Consider the following 24,073-nt stretch of genomic DNA (forward strand, 5'->3'; position numbering starts at 1 on the left):
CAGCCCCCCCCCCCCCAAAAAAAAAAACCAAACTCATCCAGGTGGAACCCATCCTATATAATAAAAGCCTAATATGCTAAGTGTCTGGTTGACCTGTCAGCTGTTCAACCAATCAAAGGGTAATATGCTAATGATATGCTGATGCCGCTCAACTGGTAGGTTAGCTTGCTGCTGGGGTCTGGCCAATTGGGACTAAGCGACGCCCTGGAGATCCTCCTGGGATCCCTCCCCGGCTGGCCAACCTCCCGCGTCCCTCCCCAGCCCCCATTGTGCACCGGTGTGGTCCCTCAGCCTGCCCTGTGCCCTCTCACAATCCGAGGCCCCTCGGGGGATGTTGGAGAGCTGGTTTCGGCCCCATCCCACAGGCCAGGCTGAGGGACCCCACTGGTGCACGAATTCATGCACGAATTCATGCACCGGGCCTCTAGTTACGAAAATAAATTCCCAGCAAAATTGAAAATCTGTTGCTGGTGGACAAAAATATTAGGCCTGGAGACTAATGTTGAGTAAGGGGTGGAGTGGCGAAGTCATGTTTTTATGTGGAAAGAAAGGAGCTGTTATGGGGAGTGAGCACTGTGGGAAGAAGGAGGTTGGCATTTGTAGTCACTGTGGGCTCCTGGGTGGGTCATTCCTCCCCCTCGAGTCTTTGGTGCTCATCTCAGGCATGAGGACGTTCCAGCTTGGCAGTAGAATGGTGCCATTGAAGGTGGCAGTGCCCTTACGTCTGAGGAAGGCATTGGGTCTCTGCTCCCTTTGGATAAAAAGCTCTCCTGGTGGCCTCACTGCTGCCAAAGCCGGTGTCTCGCTTGGGACCTGGAGCTCCAAGTACAAGGTGGAGTGACCACCACTGGGCCCAGGACTCTCGTCCTTGGTTTGGGTGGACTTTCCTTCCCAGCCTCATTCTCCTCCTGCTGCGCACTGCTGGTGCGAGTGACCTAGAACGTCCTAGAACGTCCTAGAACTGTGTGAGTGGAGAGTAAGGACAGGTTCTGGGCGAGTCCATTTGGCTGGAGCTGAAAGGTCAGGTCATCGATCTCTCGGTTGTTATAACCGCCCGGGGTCCTGGGAGCCTCCTCTCTCTCCCTGGCAAAGTGGCTGGCCCGCCACACGGACATTCTCCCCCGTGTGATGGATTTGTAATCTATCTTTTTTCCCTGTTGCTTTGAAGTGTTGACAACATTGTAGAAATACACAAGGAAGAAAGTGTTCGTTTCCTATAATCTCCCTTCCTCCCTGGGTCATTGTCGTTGGAACTAAGAGATTCTGAGAAACCCAGTAATGTTTGAGAACGAGGAAGAGACTATTGTAGAGTTGAAATCCACAAAAACCTCAAATCTTAATTTTTGTAAGTTGTCAACCTCCATTTACACTTTCACCCTAAGTTCTTTATTTTTGGCAGAAACCCAGTAATGTTTAAGAACAAGGAAGAGACTATTGTAGAGTTGAAATCCACAAAAAAACTCAAATCTTAATTTTTGTAAGTTGTCAATCTCCATTTACACTTTCACCCTAAGTTCTTTATTTTTGGTCTTAAACTACGGAGGCATGAAATGTCCAAGCACACTGAGAGGGGCGGGGAGGGGGCGGTAAGAATGCCAGAGCATCCTTCACTTCAACTTGCTGCTTATGCACTTGCTGCTCATACCCATTTCCTCCATCAGGCTCACAGCACACTTCCCGGATGAGTCATGATCCCTGTTTAATACTGAGGGAGAGGAGCTTCGGAGCAATAACCGGCCCAAGACCATAGCTTCATGAGGGGCAGAGCTGGGCTTGAACCATGGTTCTGGCACATCCCTTTCCGTTTCTCTGACTCTTTTCCATCTCCATAACGTTTGTCCTGAAATTATAACCGTAGGCCAGTCTTGTAGGTAGTCCTCCATTTCATTGAACAGATATTTTGTTGAGTGATTATGCTGTGCTGAGCTCTCTTCTAGTCCCAGGAATCAACAGTGAACAGAACCCACCACGTCCCTGCCCCCTTGGCGGCTTACTCTCTGGAAGGAGATACTGACCTTAAACAGATCACAATGTCTTAGGCGTAAACCCCGGGCCCTCCCCGTGTCCTGTAACCACCATGATGGCCTGGGAACCCGTGGCGTTTTCCTTGTGCTTCCTAACTCTGTGTTTACATTTTCAACCTCTGAAGTCTCGGACTGCATTGCACAGGCCAGGGTCCCCGTGTCCATGGGGCAGCTCTGACCACTCCCATCTAATCTTGTGATTTAGACAGAGACTGGGTGGCCATTTTCCTGAGCAACAGAGTGGTTGCTGGGTGGGGAAGCACGCATATGATCATGCAGTAGGTGCAGCAGGGGAAGGGGGAAGTGAAAGATGAACACAGAACCAGTGAAGGCTCCAGGCTTCGAAAGATGATTAAAATGAGGCTTTGGGAACCCCCCCCCCCAAAAAATGCCAAGAGTGCACTGAACGTGGAGCGCTCAGAAAGCCGTGCAGGGTTTCTGCCAGCCCCTGCTTCCACCCCAGCGGCAAAAGCATGGGGTAGGACCGGAATAGAGCCGTGCATGCGTGTTCTTTCAGGCCTTGGGTTGGCCTCTGGCCCCTAGTGTTTGCCTCTTGGCAGAGCCTCCTGCCATTCCCTCCCCACTCTGAAGGGAGTCCTGCTTCCTCCACAAGAGGTCAAGGCCCTTGCGGAGTTCAGAGGCAGAGCAATCCTAGAACCTGGGGCTGGGCATGCCCCTTCTGGGCAGGAGAAGCACTTGTCTGCTTTTGGACTCCACATTCTGTCAAAGGACCCGAGAGATCGGTGCCCAGCCAGCCAGCCCCCTTCTGCTGTCACTGTTCCAGCGCCCAGAGGAAGCTTAGAAGAACGAAATCCAAGTACCTGCTTTTCTCGGCCTTTCCCCTGCATGTCTTTCAACAGAGCTGCCAATAAAAGAGGGCCCGCCAGCTCCCCAGCCAAAGGCTCATGCGCAGTGACCGGGGAGGCGGGAAAGAAAGCTGGACACGGGGGTATGAGTGGCGAAGGAATGGTTAAGAAGCATTGATTTCACCCGACTTGCTTAAAGCACAAAACGGGCCCATGGTAAACAGCAGCACATGCTTCGTGACGACCCCACGTGTGGGGGTGCCAGCCAGCCCCAGGATGTCGCCCAGCCTGGGCACGAGTCCATCCTGGGCAGGGGCATTAGCCGAAGGGCAGTGTTTTTCATGACCAGGACCTCTGATTGGCTCTTGTGCAGGGGTGGTTTCTGAGATTTCTAGTTCTATAATCTACTGTCATTGATTGTCTCTGGGCGTGAAATATCTTCCAGGCTAATGTGGGGTGGGATCTCAGGGATCTTAAAATTAGGACAGTAAGTCAGGAGCGCTGTGGTTGCCTGGGTTGGTGGGGCAGTGGGCACCCAGCAGGCAAAGCCTCTGACACTCTCACGTTGTCTAGGAAGGAAGCGATTAGGACACTGGCATTTTACAGAGCCCTGGGAATGGCCCACGGGCCCACTGCTCTGCCCTCCTCAGGAAGGTGTGGGATGAGCACTCTGCAGATGGTTCCAGCAGGTGCCCTGGCCTTCGCTTCATCCCCAGGTGGGATGGAAGCAGGGGAGCTCCCTCCGTGGCGTCTGCGCACACCTGGCCAAGACTGCAGTGAAACAGACGGACCCAGGGGCCAAGCCAGGAGCTGTGAGAAGCCGCTTCACCTCCCTGGGCCCCAGTCTCCCTGCCTGCAAAATGCGGGTCTGGCTAAGCCAGTGATGGCGAACCTATGACACGCGTGTCAGAGGTGACATGCAAACTCATTTTTTTGGTTGATTTTTCTTTGTTAAATGGCATTTAAATATATAAAATAAATATCAAAAATATAAGTCTTTGTTTTACTATGGTTGCAAATATCAAAAAATTTCTATATGTGACACAGCACCAGAGTTTAGTTAGGGCTTTTCAAAATGCTGACACGCCGAGCTCAAAAGGTTTGCCATCACTGGCCTAGAGAGTCCTGCAGCTCAGAGTGGCTCTGCGTTTGAGCTGAGCTCATGTAACAGGGCCATCATGGATTTAGTTTTTAAAAGACCTGACTTCCAACCCGGCCGGTATGGCTCAGTGGTTGAGCATCGACCTATGGACCAAGAGATCATAGTTCGATTCCCAATCAGGGCACATGCCCAGCTGCGGTGGAAATCCAACAGCAAAAAAGACCCCAAATGAAGGAAGGGAGGGCTCGATCCAGGTAGGGGCCATGCAGGAGGCAGCTGATCAATAATTCTCTCTCGTCACTTATGTTTCTTTCTTTTCTTTCTTTCTTTTTTAAAATATTTTTTATTGATTTCAGAGAAGAAGGGAGAGGGAGAGAGAGATAGAAACATCAATGATAAGAGAGAATCATTGATTGGCTGCCTCCTGCATGCTCCACCTGGGGACGCGGCCCCACAAACAGGCATGTGCCCTGATTGGGAATCGAACCATGACCTCCTGGTTCATAGGTCGATGCTCACCCACTGAGCCCCGTTGGCCGGGCCATTTATGTTTCTATCTCTTCCTCTCCCTTCCTCTCTGAAATCAATTAAATGTGGTGTGTGTGTGTTTTGTTTTTTTTAAAGAGCTGATTTCCGGTCAGGTGGCAGCCCACCCTTCCTTCATTTGGGGTCTTTTCTGCTTTTGCATTTCCACCTCCTAGGCTCGGCCTGCTGCGGTTGTTCTAAACTTCCTGTTGTTTAAATACATCCGATGGCATGGAGCCACTAGGGAGGCTGCTGTTCCCTGGCGATGCCTCCCTGGCAGCATCCAGCGGTCCGAGCCCTCTGTGTACTGAGCTGCGATGGAGGAGGCCCAGCACTGGGCCGCAGAGTGGTCGGCCAGTCCGCACAGGCGCCTTTGCAGCCCTATGTCTCCATCTCTCCAGCCCTGTGTGCAGACTCTCCCGTCGTTGGGGCGGGGCTTCCCATCCTGCTCCGTGAACGTGAGTGGGGCGCCCCACAGGGCAGCGCTGAGTACGTAGCAGAGTTGGATTCCGGGTCTCCCATCTGGAATCTTTCTGGGCAGCCCCACAGCCTCTGTAGTCTCACCCGAGAGGGAGAAAGAAAGTAGGGCACCTGTCGTGTCTTATTTTCATGTGGCCACTTCCACTCCTTCACCGCTGCCTTGGGGTTATCTATTAGGGACGAATTCTGGAAGGATTTCTTAGTACCAGCCTAGGACTAGGAATTGATTTGTGGTTGTGTGTCTGTAAGAGACAGGAGGACCTAGAGGGCCGGGCGGTGGCAGCTCAGAGCACAGAGTGGGACTCGCCCTGATTAACATGCTCTGAGTCAGGCATTTCTGGCTGGCTGGCGCTGTCACCCACATTTCCCCGCAGCCACGGGGTCTGGCACAGTCATGCCGGCCAGTCCTCCCAGCGTGCCGGGCAGGGAGCACCATCCTCCTGGCTCCGAGAGTCGGGTGGGCTGGGCCAGCTCCCCGCCTGGTGCCCCAGCGCACCCAGAGCATCAGAGCGGGGAGAGAGGAGCAGCTGGGCCAGCCCAGGGTGTGGTCTGAGAACAGGCCTGAGTTAGGGGAACCACAGCTCTTTTCTTGTTATTACTTTGTCTTAATCCTTTTCATCCTCAGCTGACCTTGCTTATTTTTATTTATTTTTTAATATATTTCTAATGATTTCAGAGAGGAAGGGAGAGAGAACCATCAATGATGAGAATCATTGATCGGCTGCCTCCTGCATGCCCCCTACTGGAGATCGAGCCTGCAACCCGGGCATGTGCCCTTGACTGGAATGGAACCTGGGACCCTTCAGTCCGCAGGCCGATGCTCTATCCACTGAGCCAAACCAGCTAGGGCTGACCTGCGTATTTTTAGATACTCCTCCGCTGAGAGCTTTTTCATGCTCCCACCACCACTCACAGCAGCGCCCCCCCCCCCGCCCCCGCATCTGGGCTCGCATTGGGGCCATCCTGTCTTTCCCGCCCAAGGACTTGACTTTTTCACTTTCACTCCACCCCTATTTTCTTGCCATCTTTTCGGCAAAACTGCTCAGAGGGTCATCTCCTCTTCTTCCTCCCCCCTTCTTCCTCTCTGTCCCCCTCTCCTAACCAAAAAGGCAATACTTTATAATTTACAGAAGTCCCACCGGCAGCTCTTCTCATCTCATGACTGTCTTGTGTCTGCTAAACCCCTCCCTTCGCTGTTTTGAAGCAGAGGCACCATCACATCTTCAGTAAACACTGCTCAAAGATGAGGGTCTTTTCCTCACCTAAGCCAGTACCACAATCACACCTTTAGAATTTTAATGCTAATCTTTCCTCAGTACCATCAAATATCTACTAAGTTTTCAAGTTCCAATGGCCTCATGGATCTCACTTTAAAAATGCCTCATGTGCTGGAAGCAGGATCCGAGTAAGCTCCGTCCCTTCTCGACAGCCCTTCCAGGCTCTCGTCCCTACCCCTTCGCTCACATTGCTCTCGCCAAGGTTCCCAGGCCCCACTTTGTCACTTCCCTTTGTGACCTCCCTTTCTGTGGGAATGTGACCCCGACGGACTGCTCATCCCCACCTTTGGAAACTTTCTTCACTTGTAAAGGCCAGGTAGTAAACATGTTAGTTCTTCAGGCTATAGTATAGCCGCTATACAGTATCCGCTGCATCTGCTCCACTCTCCGGCATGGCACGAAAACAGCTGAAGAAAATACAAAACCAATGGGCGTGGCTGTGTTCCAATAAAACTTTATTTACAAATATAGGAGGTGGACCCACTGGCCACAGTTTGCCGACCCCTGCTCTGAAATTCTCTGGACGGGAAGGAAACACTCAAAACTACTTGGCAGTCTGAGCAGCAGGATGAACTTCTTCCCAGAAGTGGGGAAGATGCTCCCGGGCCGCTGCAGCTTGCATTAGCCAAACCACACACACCCGCTCTGGGAAGGGCCCGCATGTGGCAAGAGGAGGGAGGGGGTAATGGGAAAGCTGTCTTTTAAAAAATACATATGTATTTTTAATTGGTTTCAGAGGGTAAGGAAGAGGGAGAGAGAGACAGAAACATTAATGATGAGAGAGAATCATTGATTGGCTGCACACCCCACACTGGGGCTCGAGCCCGCAACCTGGGCATGCGCCCTGACCGGGAATCGAACTTCGACCTCCTGGTTCATAGGTCGATGCTCAACCGCTGAGCCACACCGGCGGGGCCAAGTTGTCTTCTTAAAGATGCCGCGCGGCTTTTCTCCTTGTTCCATCTTCCAAGAAGCAGAGCTGAGGACACAGAGCTCATCCACCATGGCGCTTTTTAGTTCCTGCGACTGTAAGAGAGGGGACTGCCTCTCTTGGGTTCTCCTACCACGTATTAGAGCAGACTATAACATTTTATATGTATTATTCATTTAGGGGGGTCTTGAACCCAGCACAGGTGAAAACAATTTAAAATCAGGCTCTGCCACTTACTAGCACTGTGACCTATTTTATGGGGGTGCTGTGATGACTACAGTAAATAGTCTTTGTAACGTGAGTCATCATTGCTGCTACATTTATGAAGGGTTTGCAAGGTGTCATGCACTTGCTCTGACACAGGGAGTATCTGAACCCTCACAACAACCTATGGGGAGGGTCCTATTCCTAAGCCCATGTTACAGATGAGGGAACCGAGTTTGGAGAGGTTAGCTCACTTGCCCAAGGTCACACAGTGAGTGAGTAGCAGAGCCCACATTCAAATCCAAGTTGTCTGACCCCGGAATCCACGCTCTTAACCATCTTCCTCCTTCTTAGTGCATCTAATAAGCACTCAGTAAGTGATGGTTGTAATTCTAGCCGGTGTGAGCTCTACCAGGAGGCGGTGTATGTGACCGCAGAGTAATTTGGAAGAGAGGTGGTAATTGTACTTCCAGGCTGAGTTGTGTTCATTCTACTCATTCCATTCCTCCTGTTGCTCAGGAGCCCTCATTCATTCCATCTTGCTCTCCTCCCACTCCTTGCTTTTCCAGAGCCTCTGGTCTGACTGGTGCAGTGAGTGGCCACCTGCTGAATACCTCTGCCGTTTGCCTTGATGTCATGCATCACTGACCAGCTCCCCACGCAGGAGCTCGGGTTGTTGACCTTGATCCATAGGGGTTCCCCTTCTTCTTCCTGCTCCTCTCTAGGACTCTGCTGAGTGGCAGCATTGATTCAGACTCTCCTCGTCCCCTGAGATCATGGGAAATCTTTATTAACCTGCTGTGAGAGCGGTTGAAGGACAGGCCTTGGCGCCACCTGCTCGTGAACAGAGAGCAGATCAGTCCTGAGAGCAGGGCCACCAAACTGTCTTCTTACCTGGGCTTACGTTTAGCCAAGTGCTGTCTTATCAGTTTGACGAAGACTGTGGGTTCATTATTCCTCATGATCTGGGTTCATGTCTGTTGAGCACTGGCTGTTTACCGGGACCTGTGCTAAGCCTTTTCCATACTTTATACCGTTCGCTCCTCCACACCAATGCTGTTCAGTGCTTTCTGCAGTGATGGGACGTCTGTGTCTGCTCCGTCCAGCAGGGTACCCTCCAGCCACACGTGGTCTCTGAGCATTTGAAATGTGAATAGTGCAACTGAAGAAGTGGGGGAAATGGGAAACTATAGAGGAAAATATTGACAGATTTGACTACATAAAAAAATTAAAATTTCTCAATAGGAAAAAACACACCAAAAGCAAAGTTTAAATGTCAGTTGAGACTGGGCAAAAACAAACAAACAAAAACACACCCCAAAACAGAAAACAGTGCAACAAACAGGGTTAAATTCTTTTTTTTTTTAAAATATATTTTATTGATTTTTTGCAGAGAGGAAGGGAGAGGAATAGAGAGTTAGAAACATTCTGATCACTAATGCGGTTGGGCAGCTTTATTAGCCATTGGCAGTTCACATTTCTGTGAAGCGCCTATTCATAACCTCCCCAATCTCCTGACTGCTGGGCTTTAAAAGCTTATCTGCTGCCGAAGCCGGTTTGGCTCAGTGGATAGAGCATCGGCCTGCGGACTGAAGGGTCCCAGGTTCGATTCCGGTCAGGGGCATGTACCTGGGTTGCGGGCACATCCCCAGTGGGGGATGTGCAGGAGGCAGCTGATCGATGTTTCTCTCTCATCAATGTTTCTAACTCTCTATCCTTCTCCCTTCCTCTCTGTAAATCTCTGTAAAAAATCAATAAAATATATTTTTTTTAAAAAAGAGCTGCAGCAGATAAGCAAAGTCCAGCAGCCAGGAGATTGGGGAGGTTATGAATAGGCGCTTCACAGAAATGTGAACTGCCAATGGCTAATAAAGCTGCCCAACCGCATTAGTGATCAGAGAGACACAATTTAAAGCAGTTAAGCACTGTTTTTCACTGATTGGAGCGGCAGGAATTAGACTAATTCCATCCTGTGTTGGCCAGCTTGGTCGGTGTGGAAACTGACCCACCTTTTAGACAGGCGAGTGGCCGGCTCCAGGCACATGGTGAATGTGCGTGTTCTTTAGCTCCGCAGTTACACGCTGAGCACTCACCGGGCATATTACCCACACAGGGATCCACCCATGCTCGTCGCAATATTTTGTGTAATATCAGAGAATTGGAGCCAGTAGCCATGTCTAACCATGGTTAAAGCATGGTACCGCCCATGGTAGAATACAGTGTGGCTATGAGCAAGAATACAGTGAATGTGGATGTAGTGATATGGAAATATACACCTGATGTATTGTTAAGAAAAAGCAGCTTTCAGAACAATGAGTACAATATGATCCTATTTCACTTTTTAAAATCTGTGCATGGCCCTGGCTGGTTTGTCTCAGTGGATAGAGCATCGGCCTGCAGACTGAAGGGGCTCTGGGTTCAATTCAGGTCAATGGCACATGCCTGGGTTGCAGGCTTGATCCCCCTCTGGGTTCAATTCCGGTCAATGGCACATGCCTGGGTTGCAGGCTCGATCCCCAGTAGGGGGCGTGCAGGAGGCAGCTGATCAGTGATTCTCATCATTGATGTTTCTATCTCTCTCTCCCTCTCCCTTCCTCTCTGAAATCAATAAAATATATTTTTTTAAAAAAATCTGTGTATGCAGGGAAAGGGCTGGGAGGACACACACACACACAGCTGTTGACAGTGAGGAACAGGGAGCAGGCGGCTTTCATATTTATATCCACTTCCATGTCACTTGCATTCTTAGGGTGAGCAAATATTGTTTCCAGAATAATTTTTTTTTTTTTTACTGTGAGGAGAATACTTTAGTGGAATAAAATACGCCGAGCTTCGCCAGGACACAGCCCATGCTAATGCAGGAGCCAAGGAGTCTTTCCTTGCTTTAGTAGAAAAGATAATAATCTGCACATCACCAGCATCTGTGGTTGGCTTGATTTAAAATGTGCATAAAAAAGGAAATCATTGCACTTATAGCTTAACCACACTAGTCAGTGGAAGCCTTTGCTGCTCCCAAAATAGCACTCGGCATGGGCTGCATCCGAGCGCCTTCCCTAAAGCAAAGGCATGGTTCCCACCGCGGTTCCCTCCATGGGTCCCCGGGTCTCGCACTTCCAGGGAGCCAGGGGAGCGGACAGGCCCCTCTGGCACCACCCCCACCCCTGAGCCCAGCCTGACAGCAGCTGGCTCAGAAATAATTTTGTTTAAAAAGATATTTTAATTTATTTCAGAGAGAAAGGGAGAAGGAGATAGAAACATCAATGATGAGAGAGAATCATTGATCGGCTGCCTCCTGCACGCCCCACACTGGGGATCGAGCTCGCCACCTGAGCATGTGCCCTGACTGGGAATCAAACCGTGACCTGGTTCATAGGTCAACACTCAACCACTGAGTCACGCCGGCCAGGCAGGCATCTTGACCTGAGAAAGGAGTCTGCATTCTAGCCATGGCTCCCTCATTTAGCTAAACATCATAGTGAAGGTGGCTTCAGTCACCTTCTCTGTTTAAACATAAATGAGTAAAAATTTAAAACTTGTCCATGTTTTCAAGTGGGAGAGTGGGCATGGCTACTTTCACAGCGAAGAAGGTGAATAGGCCTGTTTTCCTCTTTTCGTTAGGGAGTCACACTCCATCTCTGAGGATGCTTCTGGCTCTAACATTAAGCCCCTGACCTCAGATCTCCTTGGATTTTGAAATAAAAAACAACAACCGCGGACCTTGGCGGTGTGGTTCTCGGTAGTCAAGTGCACAGAAGACTTTCGGCCGCTGCTGCCAGGGAGTCGTGTGGTTTTCACGGGCTCACTGCTCTTCCTGTCCGTTCTGGAAACCTCTCCTCCTGGGCTTAGTTTGCCTGCCTCTCAGGACGCAGGGCAGACCCGAAGGACCGAGCCTGCCCTGGCCCGCAGGCCTGCGGCTCACTCGGCCACAGAGGAGAGACTGTCCCTGTGGTGCGGCGGATGGTGGCCTCTCTCCAGGAGCGCGTGCTTGCTGGTGTGGCTGATGCGTCTCGCCTGCTGCCGCCACCTCCACTGCGGCTTCAGAAACACTTGAGAGCAGGTTTGCCCAGTGCCAAGAGCTTAAACCTGAGCTGAGCGAACAGGGATGTGCTCTTCCCCCTCAGGCCATGGCAAGGGCAACAGCAGTTGAGAGAATGGCTGAAATGAAGATGCGAAGACGGCGCCTGGGGCTTTCCTTGAAAGGGGCTCCTGCCTCCTAACTGGTTGCAGAGAACTCAGTCCAAATATCTGGGCTTTCGCCCGGCTGGCGTGGCTCAGTGGTTGAGCGTCAGCCCGTGAACCAGGAGGTCGCTGGTTCGATTCCCGGTCAGGGCACCTGCCCAGGTTGCAGGCTCAATCCCCAGTAGGGGGCAGGCAGGAGGCATCTGATCAATGCTGTTTCTCTTTTTTTTTTTTTTTTTTAAATATATTTTATTGATTTTTTACAGAGAGGAAGGGAGAGAGATAGAGAGCTAGAAACATCGATCAGCTGCCTCCTGCACACTCCCCCCGGGGATGTGCCCGCAACCAAGGTACATGCCCTTGACCGGAATCGAACCTGGGACCTTTCAGTCCGCAGGCCGACGCTCTATCCACTGAGCCAAACTGGTTTCGGCTGCTGTTTCTCTTTCATCGATGTTTTTCTCTCTCCCTCTCCCTTGCTTTCTCTCTAAAAACCAATAAAGACTTTTTTTTAAAAACCCACAAATTAAAAATAAATAAATAAATAAATAAATAAACCCCCACAAATATCTGGGCTTTCTTCACCTTCACTAAGCAGGTCGAGCTGCCCTCACCTTCACCAGCCGGGTGGCGTTTGCTCGGAGCTGCACTTCGTCCCGCCCGCTGTCCACATCTTGCATCAGTCCACCTGGGTCAGTGTCCTTGGTGTAGGGCTTGCCATGAGCCTGGCATGTTCCCAGCTCCGTGTCCAGCCTCGTCAGGCTCCTCAGGCAGATCCTTGCCAGAGGCTGGCACGGAGACCGAGGCAGCCGGTGCCCCAGCCCATCAGCCCTTAGCTTTTCCAGAGGAGCAGCTTGGAGCAAGGCCTCCGTGTGGCACCATCCAGGGGCGGGGGCATTTACACTGGGCACAGGCGTTCGTTTAAGTGGGTAATAACATTCTGGGTAGCAACCCTGGGGCTGTGTAGCTCGGTGACCCAGGCTCAGACCCTGGTACCACCTGAGACCTCCGCATGGACAGTGACAACCTCGCCTGTTGTCACTGTGCAAAGCACCTGGTAGTGCCTGAGGGGCCTGAGCTGCAAGGACACAGCCTTGGTCTCTGGACCCCGCAGTGCAGGACGGGCAGCAGTGCAGGTAGATAGAGGCGGACCCCCTCGCGGTCTCCACAAGGACGCCATTCGACTGGTTTTCTCAGCCACCTTCTTGGTTCTCAGCTCCTGTGGCCTCCTCTGTCTCCATCTCCGATTTAAGGTGGTTGTTCCCCCTTCAGTTGCAGAGCTACTTCGCTGCGTGTGAAGATGAGACCCCTGCCATCCGGAACCACGACAAGGTGCTGCAGCGCCTGTGTGAGCACTTGGACCACGCCCTGCTGTACGGGTAAGCTGGGCAGCTGGAGAAGGCGCTGGGCAGCACAGGGCACGGCCGGGCCATGCGCGGCCTCCGGAGAGAAGTCCCTGGCCTCGTCCGCCTTCTGTTGCTCCCTTCCCTTGGCGGAGAGAAATGTGTCTCGCTCAGGTGGGCCGCAGGCGGTCTGTGGTTATCCGGGTAGATTGTCTCTGAGCAGGCACACGAAGGGGGAGAGAAGGAGTAGGTGGAATGGGGAGGCACGTTGTCTGTGGGTCCCGCCGGGAAGCCATTGCTCTTGGCCTTGAGCTCACAACTGACGCAGCTGGTGGGCCCGCTGACGGCACCTTCCCCGGGAGCCCTGCCCAGGGACAGCAGCTCCTGTCCTCTCCTCAGGCTGCAGGACCTCTCCTCTGGCTACTGGGTGCTCGTGGTGCACTTCACCCGGAGAGAGGCCATCAAGCAGATCGAGGTGCTGCAGCACGTGGCCACCAACCTGGGGCGCAGTGAGTAGTGCAGGTGGATGCTGGGAAGGGCCAGCTCCGCTCTCCCTGTGGGTGGCTCGGGGCTTAGGTGCGGCCTCCTGGTCAGCCCAGGGAGCCAGTTACCGTGTGATGTCCAGAGGCAGTGGGGCCCCCAATGCCAGTGCCCTCCAGAGGCCCCTCCTCCCTGCGAACGGCAGTCTGGGAGCGTCGAGGGTGGGGGGGAGAGGGGTGAAGGAGAGTGAGATACTGAAGAGAATCCCAGCCGAGCACATAATGGGTCTCGCTTCCCTCCTTGAGTGAGGATCAGTGTTAGCCTGCAGGGTGGTGCAGAATCCTTGCCTTTATCAACCCCCTGGAGTTTAAAATCTCCCCTCTTTGTCCAGCTTCCTGGGCAGCCACAAGCTAGGGGCTCACCGGGAAAATAAAGATATCAGGGTCGTGGCCCTCCAGGAGGAGGCGAGGCTGTTGGCGTGCGTGGTCCCCTCCCCCACGCTGTCTCTCCTCCCTGCCCATGCCTGGCACACGCACTGCGCCCTGGCAGACCTTCCTCCCAGTGACTCCTGCCCTTCTTTGCAGGCCGGGCCTGGCTGTACCTGGCCCTCAACGAGAACTCCCTGGAGAGCTACCTGCGGCTGTTCCAGGAGAACCTGGGCCTGCTGCACAAGTACTATGTCAAGTGAGTGCCTGGTCTGTCCCCGCAGCCCCCGAGCTTCCCTGGCGCCTCGTCCCACAGGCTCTTGCCACATGCAGACACCGTGGTATGCCACCTCAGAGGCCCGACCTGGCACTGCCTGCTGAGGGCACGTCAGTGCCGGCCACAGGGGCCTCCGAGCCCGGCCTTGCGGCTTGTGCCAGGAGCTCTGGGGCTCTGGCTGGGCTCCTGTGTTTGGTGCTCTGCCTCCGCCTGATCCTCTCCCCGGGCCTCAGACCGGACTAGAATGTGCAACCTTTGCTGGGGTTGCTGCAGGATCAGAGTATTTATAGCAGCTGCTGCGAGCCAGCTGGGCCTTATGCCACAGGCCCCAGATCTGAAGACACTGGTGGGAACTTGCTGTATGGCCCAAACCCAGGAGAAGAGGCTGGGAAGGGGTGGGTGAAGCTGCCTCCAGCCGGGTGCCCTCAGGGAGGGAGTGTCACATGTCACATTTCAACACAGCGGGCTTGTTGGTGAGGGAGGGCGAGCTGGACACCAGCCCAGCGCCACCACCGTCCCCTCCGTGCCTCACAGGAATGCCCTGGTCTGCAGCCACGACCACCTGACTCTCTTCCTGACCTTGGTGTCTGGGCTGGAGTTCATCCGCTTCGACCTGGACCTGGTGAGACCCCGTGGCTCTCCGGCTCTCGGGGCAGAGGAGTGGGCGGTGGGCACGTGGTATCCAATCTGGGGAGTCTCCAGGTGTGACCAGGCCTGAGCCACGCCTTGTTTATGCAGGTGGGGGCGGGTCAGGGTCTGCACTTGGAGTGAGAGGAAGGGTGTGATTCTCTCTTGGCCTGAGGCCAGATATCCTGGTTTGGCCGACTCCTTCCATCTCTGTTCCTCCTGGGAGAAGAGCCACGCTGCCTGGATGGTTAGGACATGAGTGTTTGAGGGGGACAAGGCCAACTCATCCCTGTGCCTCCTGGGGTCCTGGAATTGCCACCGGCTCCGGCTCCCGGCCTCTCTCCTACATTCACACACTAGAGACGTTCGGTGCCGGCCCAGATCGAGCTGAAGGGGCCCATGGCGCCTCGGACGCAGCTGCCCCGGCCGAATCCAGTCCTCTTCCTGGGTCCCTGCCCAGTCGGCACAGACTGAAGAGGAGGAGGAATTAGGGGAAACGAGCAATTCGAATAGTGAGAGGTCAGAGACGGGCTAGAGGCCTCGCTGGTCCTGTCCTCTCTGTGGGCCTCAGGTCCAGCTCTCAGCGCCACACCCATCACGTCACTCGTTAGCAGCTCGTTTCCGCAGTTAGTACCTTAAGCCCATTGGTTTCCCAGAGAAAAGCTAGCACGGGGGAGGGTGTGACAGGCTGGCCCGTGGCTCAAGAACCCAGCCCCAGACCTGCCTTTCTCCTCTCGCCTCAGGACGCCCCCTACTTAGACCTGGCCCCCTACATGCCCGACTACTACAAGCCTCAGCACCTGCTGGACTTCGAGGACCGTCTTCCCAGCTCGGCCCACGGCTCCGACAGCCTGTCCCTCAACTCCTTCAACTCCGTCACCTCCACCAACCTGGAGTGGGACGACAGTGCGATCGCCCCGTCCAGTGAGGGTAGGTGGCCGGGCAGACAGGAGCCAGGCCTCCGCGCTAAAACCGATTCTAGAGCCCCTTGCGCCCGGCAGGGCGGCGTCTCTCTCGGCTCCTCCTGGTCCCTAGTCCTGGTCCAGCGGCTGAAGTGAAAGTTAAACAGGGTCAGCGTCTCTCAGATCCTCATTTCTTCAAGCCCCTGTGGAGGCTAAGAAAGTAACTCTGGAGACAAAAAGTGAAGCAATCTTGGGACCGATCTTGGGGATGTGAGACCCTTTTCTAGAAGGCTGTAGCCCCAGGCCCCGGGCAGTTTTCCGAGTGAGGAGGGATTAGCGTGTGACCAGGAGACTTCCTCTCATTGCAGGGGTGAGGGCGCCCGCCCCAGATTTTAGGCAGAAAGAGGCTTAAGGAACCACTGGAGAGAGAAGAAAGCCAGGTGGATGCAAAGCTTAGGGGAAACCTGCCAGCATTTCTCATGAGTCCCTCCCGCACTTGTTAGTGTGTCCGCCAGGACTGCACCCATCGCATCAGAGACTGAAAAAGAAGGCCATCGCATCTGGAGGTCATTGTGTTGTCTTGATCCAAAAGCTTTACCGAAACAGCCTGGCTCCTTTCAAGCCTTGGGCCTCCATGTTCATGTATTATTTATTTATTTTTAAAAAGTATATTTTTACTGATTTCAGAGAGGAAGGGAGAGAGAGATAAAAACAATGATGAGAGAGACTCATTGCCCCTCACTGGGGATCGAGCCCGCAACCCAGGCATGTGCCCTGACCGTGGATTGAACCGTGACCTCCTGGTTCATAGGTCAATGCTCAACCACTGAGCCCCGATGGCTGGGCTGTGTTCATTTATAGAACTGGCTGTTTCCTCACCCCCATGGAGGGGGATCCAAGCCCACATTCAGCCCCTGGGACTCCCTAGAATTGCATCAGCATTGAGGCCTTGACCTTTTTCTTTATTTCTAATTGTGCCATGAGCCATGCGTGCCCAGGGAGAGGGCAGCTACTGTCTGACTTGCTGTTAGCAAAACTTGCATTGCTCCTTGTACAAGTGGACGGAGTGCGGGCTCATGGGCTGCCTCAGAGAAGGCAGAGGGGCGCCCCAAAGGAGCAGCCCCCCTTGTCTCAGCTGCTGGTGCGGAGGGAAGGAAGGCTCAGGGTAGAACAGACGGTCAGGAGCACGTGGGCCTGCCTTCTCTGCTGGAACCAGGTTCCTGGCCCCCGACGTCCTCCCAGCTGGTCAGAGGCCACTGGGGTCCGAGTAAGTCCCCTGAGGTTGGCTGTGAGATAAAATGTAGAAAGTTTAACTTTTCCTCTTGTTTTCTCCCATGTCCCCGCCCTGTTGCCCCCACCCGCCCTGTCCTTCCACTTCCTGTTTCTAATGGTCAGTTTTGTCCCCGTTTTTGTAGATTATGATTTTGGAGATGTGTTTCCAGCAGTGCCGTCTGTACCCAGCACAGACTGGGAAGGTGGGCAGAGTCCGCTCTTACCCTCGTTTCCATGCCAAGCTTGCTGCATGATTCAAAATCAGCTCGATACCTATAATCATGTCAATGATCGTACTAAAGCCCAGCCTGGTGTCCTGATAGATGGAATTCTGCAGGAGGAGAGCTCCACCTCTAGCCCCAGGCCAACGCCTCCTCCCAGGGCAGGACTCCTGCCTGCGGGCTGACGCCGTGGCCTTGTGGAGTCACTGGGTGACTGCTTCAGGGACACACAGATGTCCCTTCCCGCCTCCGGTGCCACTCCATGCACGGGATGTGCCTGGGGAACTGCTGGCCTTGGGCACGCACTGGGGCCTGACCCAGCGAGTGCAGATTCGTTCTAGAAAGAGATGCCTTGGAGCGTGTGGGTTGTAAATTCCTGTAGGTCAGACGCATTCCTGTGTCAGAAGCATCAAGAAGCAAAGGCAGAGGCTTGATTCCTTCAGTCCGTTCTTAATGGCTTCCTCTCGGACATTTTTGAAGGAGATTGAGGGAAATTGCCCACATACCGTACAGATGAACCTTCCGATGGAGAGATTCTCTTAAATTTCAAGGCAGATTAAAATACACTCACTCAGCCCACCCTCCCACCGCAACCACTAGGTGGCAGTAATACTCAGGCATTTTCCTGCTGGGCCGGGAGGGGGCCCCACTTCTGGGCTTGTGAGAGTTTGTGAAGCTATTCTTTACGTTCAGTTCCGTGATTGCTCAGAGCACAGGACATGTTCCTGACGTTAACGCGTCCTCTTTAAATCTGAGGCCATAACCAGGCCCCGTGTTAGAGACCCCTTGCCCTGTAGGTCACTTCCGTCCGGGGGAGGGGGGGCAGCCTCTGAAGGGGAGGGACAGGTGCCCTCCCACTGCTCCGGAGCTGGCCCCTCGTTATGAGAGCGGTGATCCCTGAGTAATGGATGACAGATGACCTTTGCCCCAGTAACGTGCAGATGAAACCGCTGAAGTCCGAGGGAAATAAGATGACACTGGGAAAGATAAATTCCGCCATCTGGCCAGGAGCGTAGCATCAGAGTCCCACCTCGCAGCTAAGAGTAGCGCGAAGTCCAGAATTCCATCCTGACAGCACCTGTCCTCTCAGCCTCTCTTGCAGCAGGCGTGCTGGGCGTCGACCTTTCCCCTCTGGTTCTAACCACTAACCCTCCTGACCCGCTACTTGTTGCCTGTTGCAATGCTTGATGAGCAGGGCCCTGCAGAGCACTCTGTGGGCCCTGGGGTGGGGACTGGGTGGCTGTCCCATGGTCCTTGGCTCATTTACAGGATTGGAGGTACCCCAGCCTTGACACCACCACGTCCGGTGGTCCGCTCGCTCACCTCTCGGGCTCCTCCCAGGAGCAGCTGCAGGTCCCCAGGCCTGGGACAAGACTCGGGGCTTTGCAGGACCTTTTTTGAGACCAAAGGGCAAGGTTTTCTGCATTGAGAACTAGGGGCTGTGGTCCCAGGACGTCAGGAGAAAGTCTCATCTATTGCTGGTGGTTTGGGGGTTTTTAAATATATTTTTATTGATTTCATGGATGGGGAGAGAAACATCAATGATGAGAGAGAATCACTGATCAGCTTCCTCCTGCATACCCCCTGCTGGGGATCAAGCCACAACCCGGGCATGTGCCCTGACCCTGAATCCAACCGTGACCTCCTGGTTCATGGGTCAATGCTCAACCAGTGAGCCACACCTGCCAGGCTGTTGCTGGTGTTTTTTTCTGGCAGGGCTGGCAATTGCTTTTAGCTGCCTCCTTTGCCCTTATATTAAAAGACAATGTACTTTTTGAAAAATACGTATGGCGTGCTGTGTCAGCAGGCAGCCGCCAGCGGTCCCGAGATCCACTAGGAAGCTGACGGCCGCCAGGCCCTTCGGGTGAGGCTGAGGGTGGGCAGCATGCTTGCCCGTCTCCGGGGCAGATAATGGCCAGTACACCTTGTACAAGGTGGCTAATGGAGCATGAACGGCCTGTGTCCCCTGCCATTAACCTTCACCCAGGCTGTTCCACCAGCCAGGCCTCGGCCTCTGCTTGGGCAGCTCCCATCTGCCACCAGATAAATGTCCCGTGTGCTTTTCCTCTCCGTGTCCTGTTCTGGTGACCCGGATGGATGGGGGGGAGGGGGGTATTCCAGGTCCGCTCTGGAGGGGCAGCAGCATCCCCACCCGTCTTCTCCCCAGGCGGAGGCGGGTGACAGTGGACCCGTATGCAAGCTGAGGCTGGAGTGAAAGCGAGTTCTCAGCACCCCCCTTACGGGGCCCCTGGTCCTGCCCCTGGAGCATGTGGGTCGTCAGGGAGAGAGGCAGCCACTGAAGGGCCCACGAGGCATCTGTGGGGGCAGCCACTCGGCCCACGTTTCTTGTCCCCTTCACATCTCCTCCCTCCTGTGCTCTGGCTCCTTCCCTCTGCCCTTCCCCCTGCTCTCACCCCTCGGCCTTTGCCCTTCACTCTGCACCCGCATTTTCTCTAATCTCTGTCCTCTCTTTTGTTCCTTCTTATCTGCCTCTGTGGGGGACCCTCAGAGGACTTGGGGTATCTCAGTCCTCCCAGTGCCTTGTGGCGCTGAAGAGGCTGCGGGCACCCCTCTAGCCTCCACTGAGGGAGGGTTAGACTGAGAGGCGTGCGGCCCGCTCCTCTGCGGGCACCGAGGTCACCACCGGGGGCTTCAGCTTGGAGCTCTTACCTCCAATTGGCCACGTTGCCGTGGCTCTCAAGGGCTCCTGCTGCTGCTGGTGGTGGTGGTGGTGGTGATGGTGGTCCCTCTAAGTTGCTCTGAAAGCACAGATCCCGTGTCCTGTTGGGTCTGGGCTTCTACGCTTGAAACGGGGCCACCCCATCAGATTTCCCTGGGAGGAACTCGCTCGCCTTCCGCATGAGGAAAGGCTGCTTTGGGGGCCCCAGAGGGTGTCTGACGGGTGGTGTCCTGCTTGCTGCTCTTCCTCCTCGCAGATGGGGACCTCACAGACACCGTCAGTGGGCCCCGCTCCACTGCCTCCGACCTGACCAGCAGCAAGGCTTCCACCAAGAGTCCCACCCAGCGCCACAACCCCTTCAATGAGGAGCAGGCAGAGGCCGTCTCCTCCTCCGACACTACCCCTGTGCACACCGCCTCTCAGGGGAAGGAGCCGCACCCCCCGGAGCTATTGGACGCCGGCACGGAGCTCGAGGTCATCAGGTCAGTGGGGAGGGGGTGAGCATCCCTCTTCAGTCCAGGCAGGCAGTTGGGCGTCTTCCTGGAGGTGAAGTACCCCCTCTTCCCTTGCTGGTGCCTTGAGCAAGAGGAATAGCAGGCCCGGAAGACAGAGGCACTGGCTGGTTCGAGTCCAGAGCAGCTTGAGCCGCTCAGACCCGGGGTCCCTTAGCCAGGCCCACGGCAGCCAACGTGGGACCGAAGAGTGGGTGCCAGGAGTTTGAGCCCAAAGACTTTGAGTCCATTTCTGGTTGAATTGTCCCTGATGGGAAGTGAGGCCAGCACAGGGGCCATGGCCCATGTCCTAAGGGAAGGGCTGAGTAGAGGGACCATTGGCCTGACCAACCGTGGCCTGTTGTTCCCTAGAACGCAGCTAGCTGCACTGCAGGACCTGCTCAGGGGCCTCTGGCTGCTGCCATCTGTGCCTCCTCGGGCTGGTCCCTGCCTCTGCCAGCCATGGGGGAGACCTCAGGGGCCCAGCCGCTGCTGCCCCCAGCCAGGACCCTGCACCCAGCACTGCCCGGGACCACTGAAGCTCTGGCCATGCCCTCAGAGGTCACACACCCAGGATCACCTCTTTTGGCCCCACCCATCCATGTCCCTGAGTGCCTGGTGCTCAGAGGCTAATTTCTCCCCTCGCCTCTCTCCCAGGGTCACCAAGAAAAAGAAAACTGGCAAGAAGAAGAAGACCAGATCAGATGAGGAAGCCAGTCCACTTCGCCCAGCCTCCGCCCAGCACACGGGTGCCAGGAGGGGGGATGGCGACAGCCGGGTCAGCAGCCCAGGCCTTGGGCGGGGCTCACCAGACACCACCTTGGCTTCCCCCCAGGAGAAGGGAGAGGGGCCCAGCAGCGCCGCTGAGAGCAGCGAGCGCTCAGAGCCCAGCCAGATGGGCCTGCTCATCCCTGAAATGAAGGACACCTCTATGGAGCGTGTGGGGCAGCCCCTGAGTAAAGTCATCGACCAGCTCAACGGGCAGCTGGACCCTCGCACCTGGTGCTCCCACGGCGAGCCCCCAGACCAGCCCTTTCGGACCGGCTCTCCGGGGGACACCCCGGAGAGACCGCCGTTTTGTGACTTTAGTGAGGGGCTTCCGGCCCCAATGGACTTCTACCGCTTTACCGTCGAGAGTCCAAGCACTGTTACATCAGGTGGCGGCCACCATGACCCTGCAGGGCCTAGCCAACCGCTGCATGTTCCTGGTGGCCCTGCGGCTGCTGGCCAAGAAGAAGAGGGAGGAGGAGGAGGAGAGGGACAGGCGCCTCCGCCCCTAGGGGCCACCCTGGGGGAGGCTCAGGAGCCAGAGACCCGGGCACCGGAGACCCAGGTGCCCCCCGTCAAGGAGGGGCCTGGGCCTGAGCCGGAGTCTGGGACCCAGGAGGCTCTTTGCCAGCTCAAGCGAGACCAGCCCAGCCCCTGTCTGAGCAGCGCGGAGGACTCTGGGGTGGAGGAGGGGCAGGGGAGCCCTTCTGAGATGTCCCACTCGGCGGAGTTCAGGTGAGCAAGGCTGTGTGCGCTGGTGAGAGACACTCCCAGTCCTTGAAGCAGGGGCCCGGGGTCTGCCCTCCCAGTAACTAATAAGCATAACGCCCGGGAGACCCAGTCTGGGCTGGGAGGTAGGAGGGGTATGGTCCTCCCCTCCTTCATTTGGCTCCTGGTTGGGGGCAGAGCCACGACAGCTCCACCGCCTCTGGGGGCACCGCCTCTGGGTGCCTCTACGCCCTCTGATACCTACAGCACCTCTGGGTGCCTCTATGACCTCTGATACCTACACCACCTCTGGGTGCCTCTATGCCCTCTGGGTGCCTCTATGCCCTTTTGGTACCTACACCACCTGTGGGTGCCTCTACGCCCTGTTGGTACCTGCACCGCCTCTGGGTGCCTGTGCCACCTCTTTGTACATGTATCTCCTCCCTGTGCCTGTTTCACCTCTCCTGCCCCTGCCCCAGCCTGACACCGCGCCCTCCCCACACTTGTCCCTCTCACAGAGTAGACAACAATCACTTACTCCTGCTGATGATCCACGTGTTTCGAGAAAACGAAGAGCAGCTCTTCAAAGTAAGAAGCCCGGACAGGGCAGGGTGGGCCACCGAGCAGTCAGAAGGGGAAGCGCGCTGCCCGGGGCTGGCGGGCAGGAGCCACCGTGCCTGACCGGTTTCTGCTTCACCCGCAGATGATCCGGATGAGCACGGGGCACATGGAGGGCACGCTGCAGCTGCTGTACGTGCTGCTCACAGACTGCTATGTCTACCTACTCCGGAAAGGTGCCTGCCACCCCCCCTTCCCCAAGCCCCCCACACCCCGGGTGTCCCTCAGCTGCCTGGCGTGTGGTGATGAAAATACACTCCACGGAAGGTGTTGCCAGCAGGCCCAGCAGCCCCAAGACATGAGCCCGGGCCTCCTCTCCATCCGCACCCATGTCATCCTCCATCATTTCAGATCCCGGGGCCCAGGCGGGTCTCCTGGAGAGAGGGGCCAGGTCTTAGAAGACGGGCAGGGGAGGGAAGAGAGGCCGCTGTGGGTAATAAGCATTGGCATTTCCTCTCTCAGGGGCCACAGAGAAGCCATACCTGGTGGAAGAGGCCGTTTCGTACAATGAGCTTGACTATGTGTCGGTGAGTCCAGGCTCCGCAGCTGCTGTTTGCTGTAGGCCCAGCCATACACAGAGCAGAGCATGCCCCTGCCCCAGCCCCGGGGTTGGGCGCCAGCTCCTCTCTCCGTGCAGCTTCTGTCCATGGTGCTGCGGGTAGGAGCCGAGCTTGAGGGTGCCTCTCCATCCATCCCTCCCTAACTCGGACCAGGGTCCCAGGCCTCCGGAGCTTTACCTCGTGGCGACCCCAGGGTGCACGTCCTCCCCGCCCCCCAGCCTGGCCCTCAGTCTGGCTGTGGCTGCTCTTCTGGCAGCGGCCAGGCCCGTGTGCATGGGAGGTGTGGTCTCTGGCAGGTGGGCCTGGACCAGCAGGCGGTGAGGCTGGTGTGCACCAACCGCAGGAAGCAGTTTCTGCTGGACACGGCCGACGCGGCTCTGGCTGAGTGAGTGACACCCCGCCTTTCACAGAGCTGAAGGATCGGCCTCGGCCACTGGGGTGGCTGTGCCCTGGACTCCCGCCCTCGGGTGGAGGGTGGGAAGTAGCATAGGAAGAAGTGGGGACAGAGGTATATTCCCTCTGGACCCTGCTGTCTGATCAGAGAGGCAAGGAAATAGACAGACATGCCGACTGGTTGATTCGTGGTCAACCCAGGCGACTGCAGAGAGGAAGGGGTGGCATGAGTTTCAGCAGGAAGAAAGCATAGCCTGGTTGCTGGACCGCGGCACCCCCACGCCTCCACACGGAGCCTGCATGCAACCAGATGGCACTGGTGTTCCAGTCCTGCTGCAGCTCCTTGCCAGTCTCCCCTCGCTGTCAGAACCCAAGGCCCCTTAACCATTGGGAATGGGCAGGCCTTTTCTAAGTCGCCACTGGGTGACCGTGGCCCGCTGCCCTGAGCTCTGGTTCCAGCCAGGTCCCTCCCCCAAGTGTCTGTGAGCCCGGCAGGGCAGGGGGCACGTGCCTCTGATGGCAAACCCCACTCCCCGTGCAGGTTCTTCTTGGCTTCTTTGAAGTCGGCCATGATCAAAGGCTGTCGGGAACCCCCGTACCCCAGCATCCTGACCGATGCCACCATGGAGAAGCTGGCACTGGCCAAGTTCGTGGCCCAGGAATCTAAGTGTGAGGTAAGAAGCTGGGGAGGCGGGGGCAGGGGCAGAGGGCCTGGGCCTGGGGCGTGTCCTTGCTCTCAGTGGCCCCCCTGGTGCTGGCCGGGACCTCACCGCTCTGTCT

The 24,073-nt window shown here is 55.6% G+C and overlaps 1 protein-coding gene across 2 annotated transcripts in view; it reads left to right on the forward strand.

Annotated features, from left to right (window-relative positions):
• Window positions 1-4,759: 4,759 nt before the first annotated feature.
• The window catches only part of PLEKHM2 (pleckstrin homology domain containing, family M (with RUN domain) member 2), a 36,615-nt gene continuing 17,301 nt past the window's right edge, over window positions 4,760-24,073 (forward strand). Inside the window, exons 1-14 of one of the 2 annotated variants that reach the window (XM_014533293.1) lie at window positions 4,760-4,915; window positions 12,801-12,907; window positions 13,271-13,380; window positions 13,936-14,035; window positions 14,588-14,675; window positions 15,424-15,610; window positions 16,998-17,057; window positions 20,012-20,237; window positions 20,904-21,749; window positions 22,241-22,310; window positions 22,426-22,516; window positions 22,803-22,867; window positions 23,197-23,285; window positions 23,835-23,981. In XM_014533293.1, coding sequence (XP_014388779.1) covers window positions 4,775-4,915; window positions 12,801-12,907; window positions 13,271-13,380; window positions 13,936-14,035; window positions 14,588-14,675; window positions 15,424-15,610; window positions 16,998-17,057; window positions 20,012-20,237; window positions 20,904-21,749; window positions 22,241-22,310; window positions 22,426-22,516; window positions 22,803-22,867; window positions 23,197-23,285; window positions 23,835-23,981 — 2,327 coding nt within the window. In that variant the 5' untranslated portion in view covers window positions 4,760-4,774. Of the gene's footprint in view, window positions 4,916-12,800; window positions 12,908-13,270; window positions 13,381-13,935; window positions 14,036-14,587; window positions 14,676-15,423; window positions 15,611-16,997; window positions 17,058-20,011; window positions 20,238-20,903; window positions 21,750-22,240; window positions 22,311-22,425; window positions 22,517-22,802; window positions 22,868-23,196; window positions 23,286-23,834; window positions 24,000-24,073 lie in introns of both variants that reach the window. The other variant, XM_014533292.1, reaches the window with a different exon arrangement.

The sequence above is a fragment of the Myotis brandtii genome, unplaced genomic scaffold (genome assembly GCF_000412655.1).
Source record: "Myotis brandtii unplaced genomic scaffold, ASM41265v1 scaffold96, whole genome shotgun sequence".
In the NCBI taxonomy this organism is placed as follows: domain Eukaryota; kingdom Metazoa; phylum Chordata; class Mammalia; order Chiroptera; family Vespertilionidae; genus Myotis; species Myotis brandtii.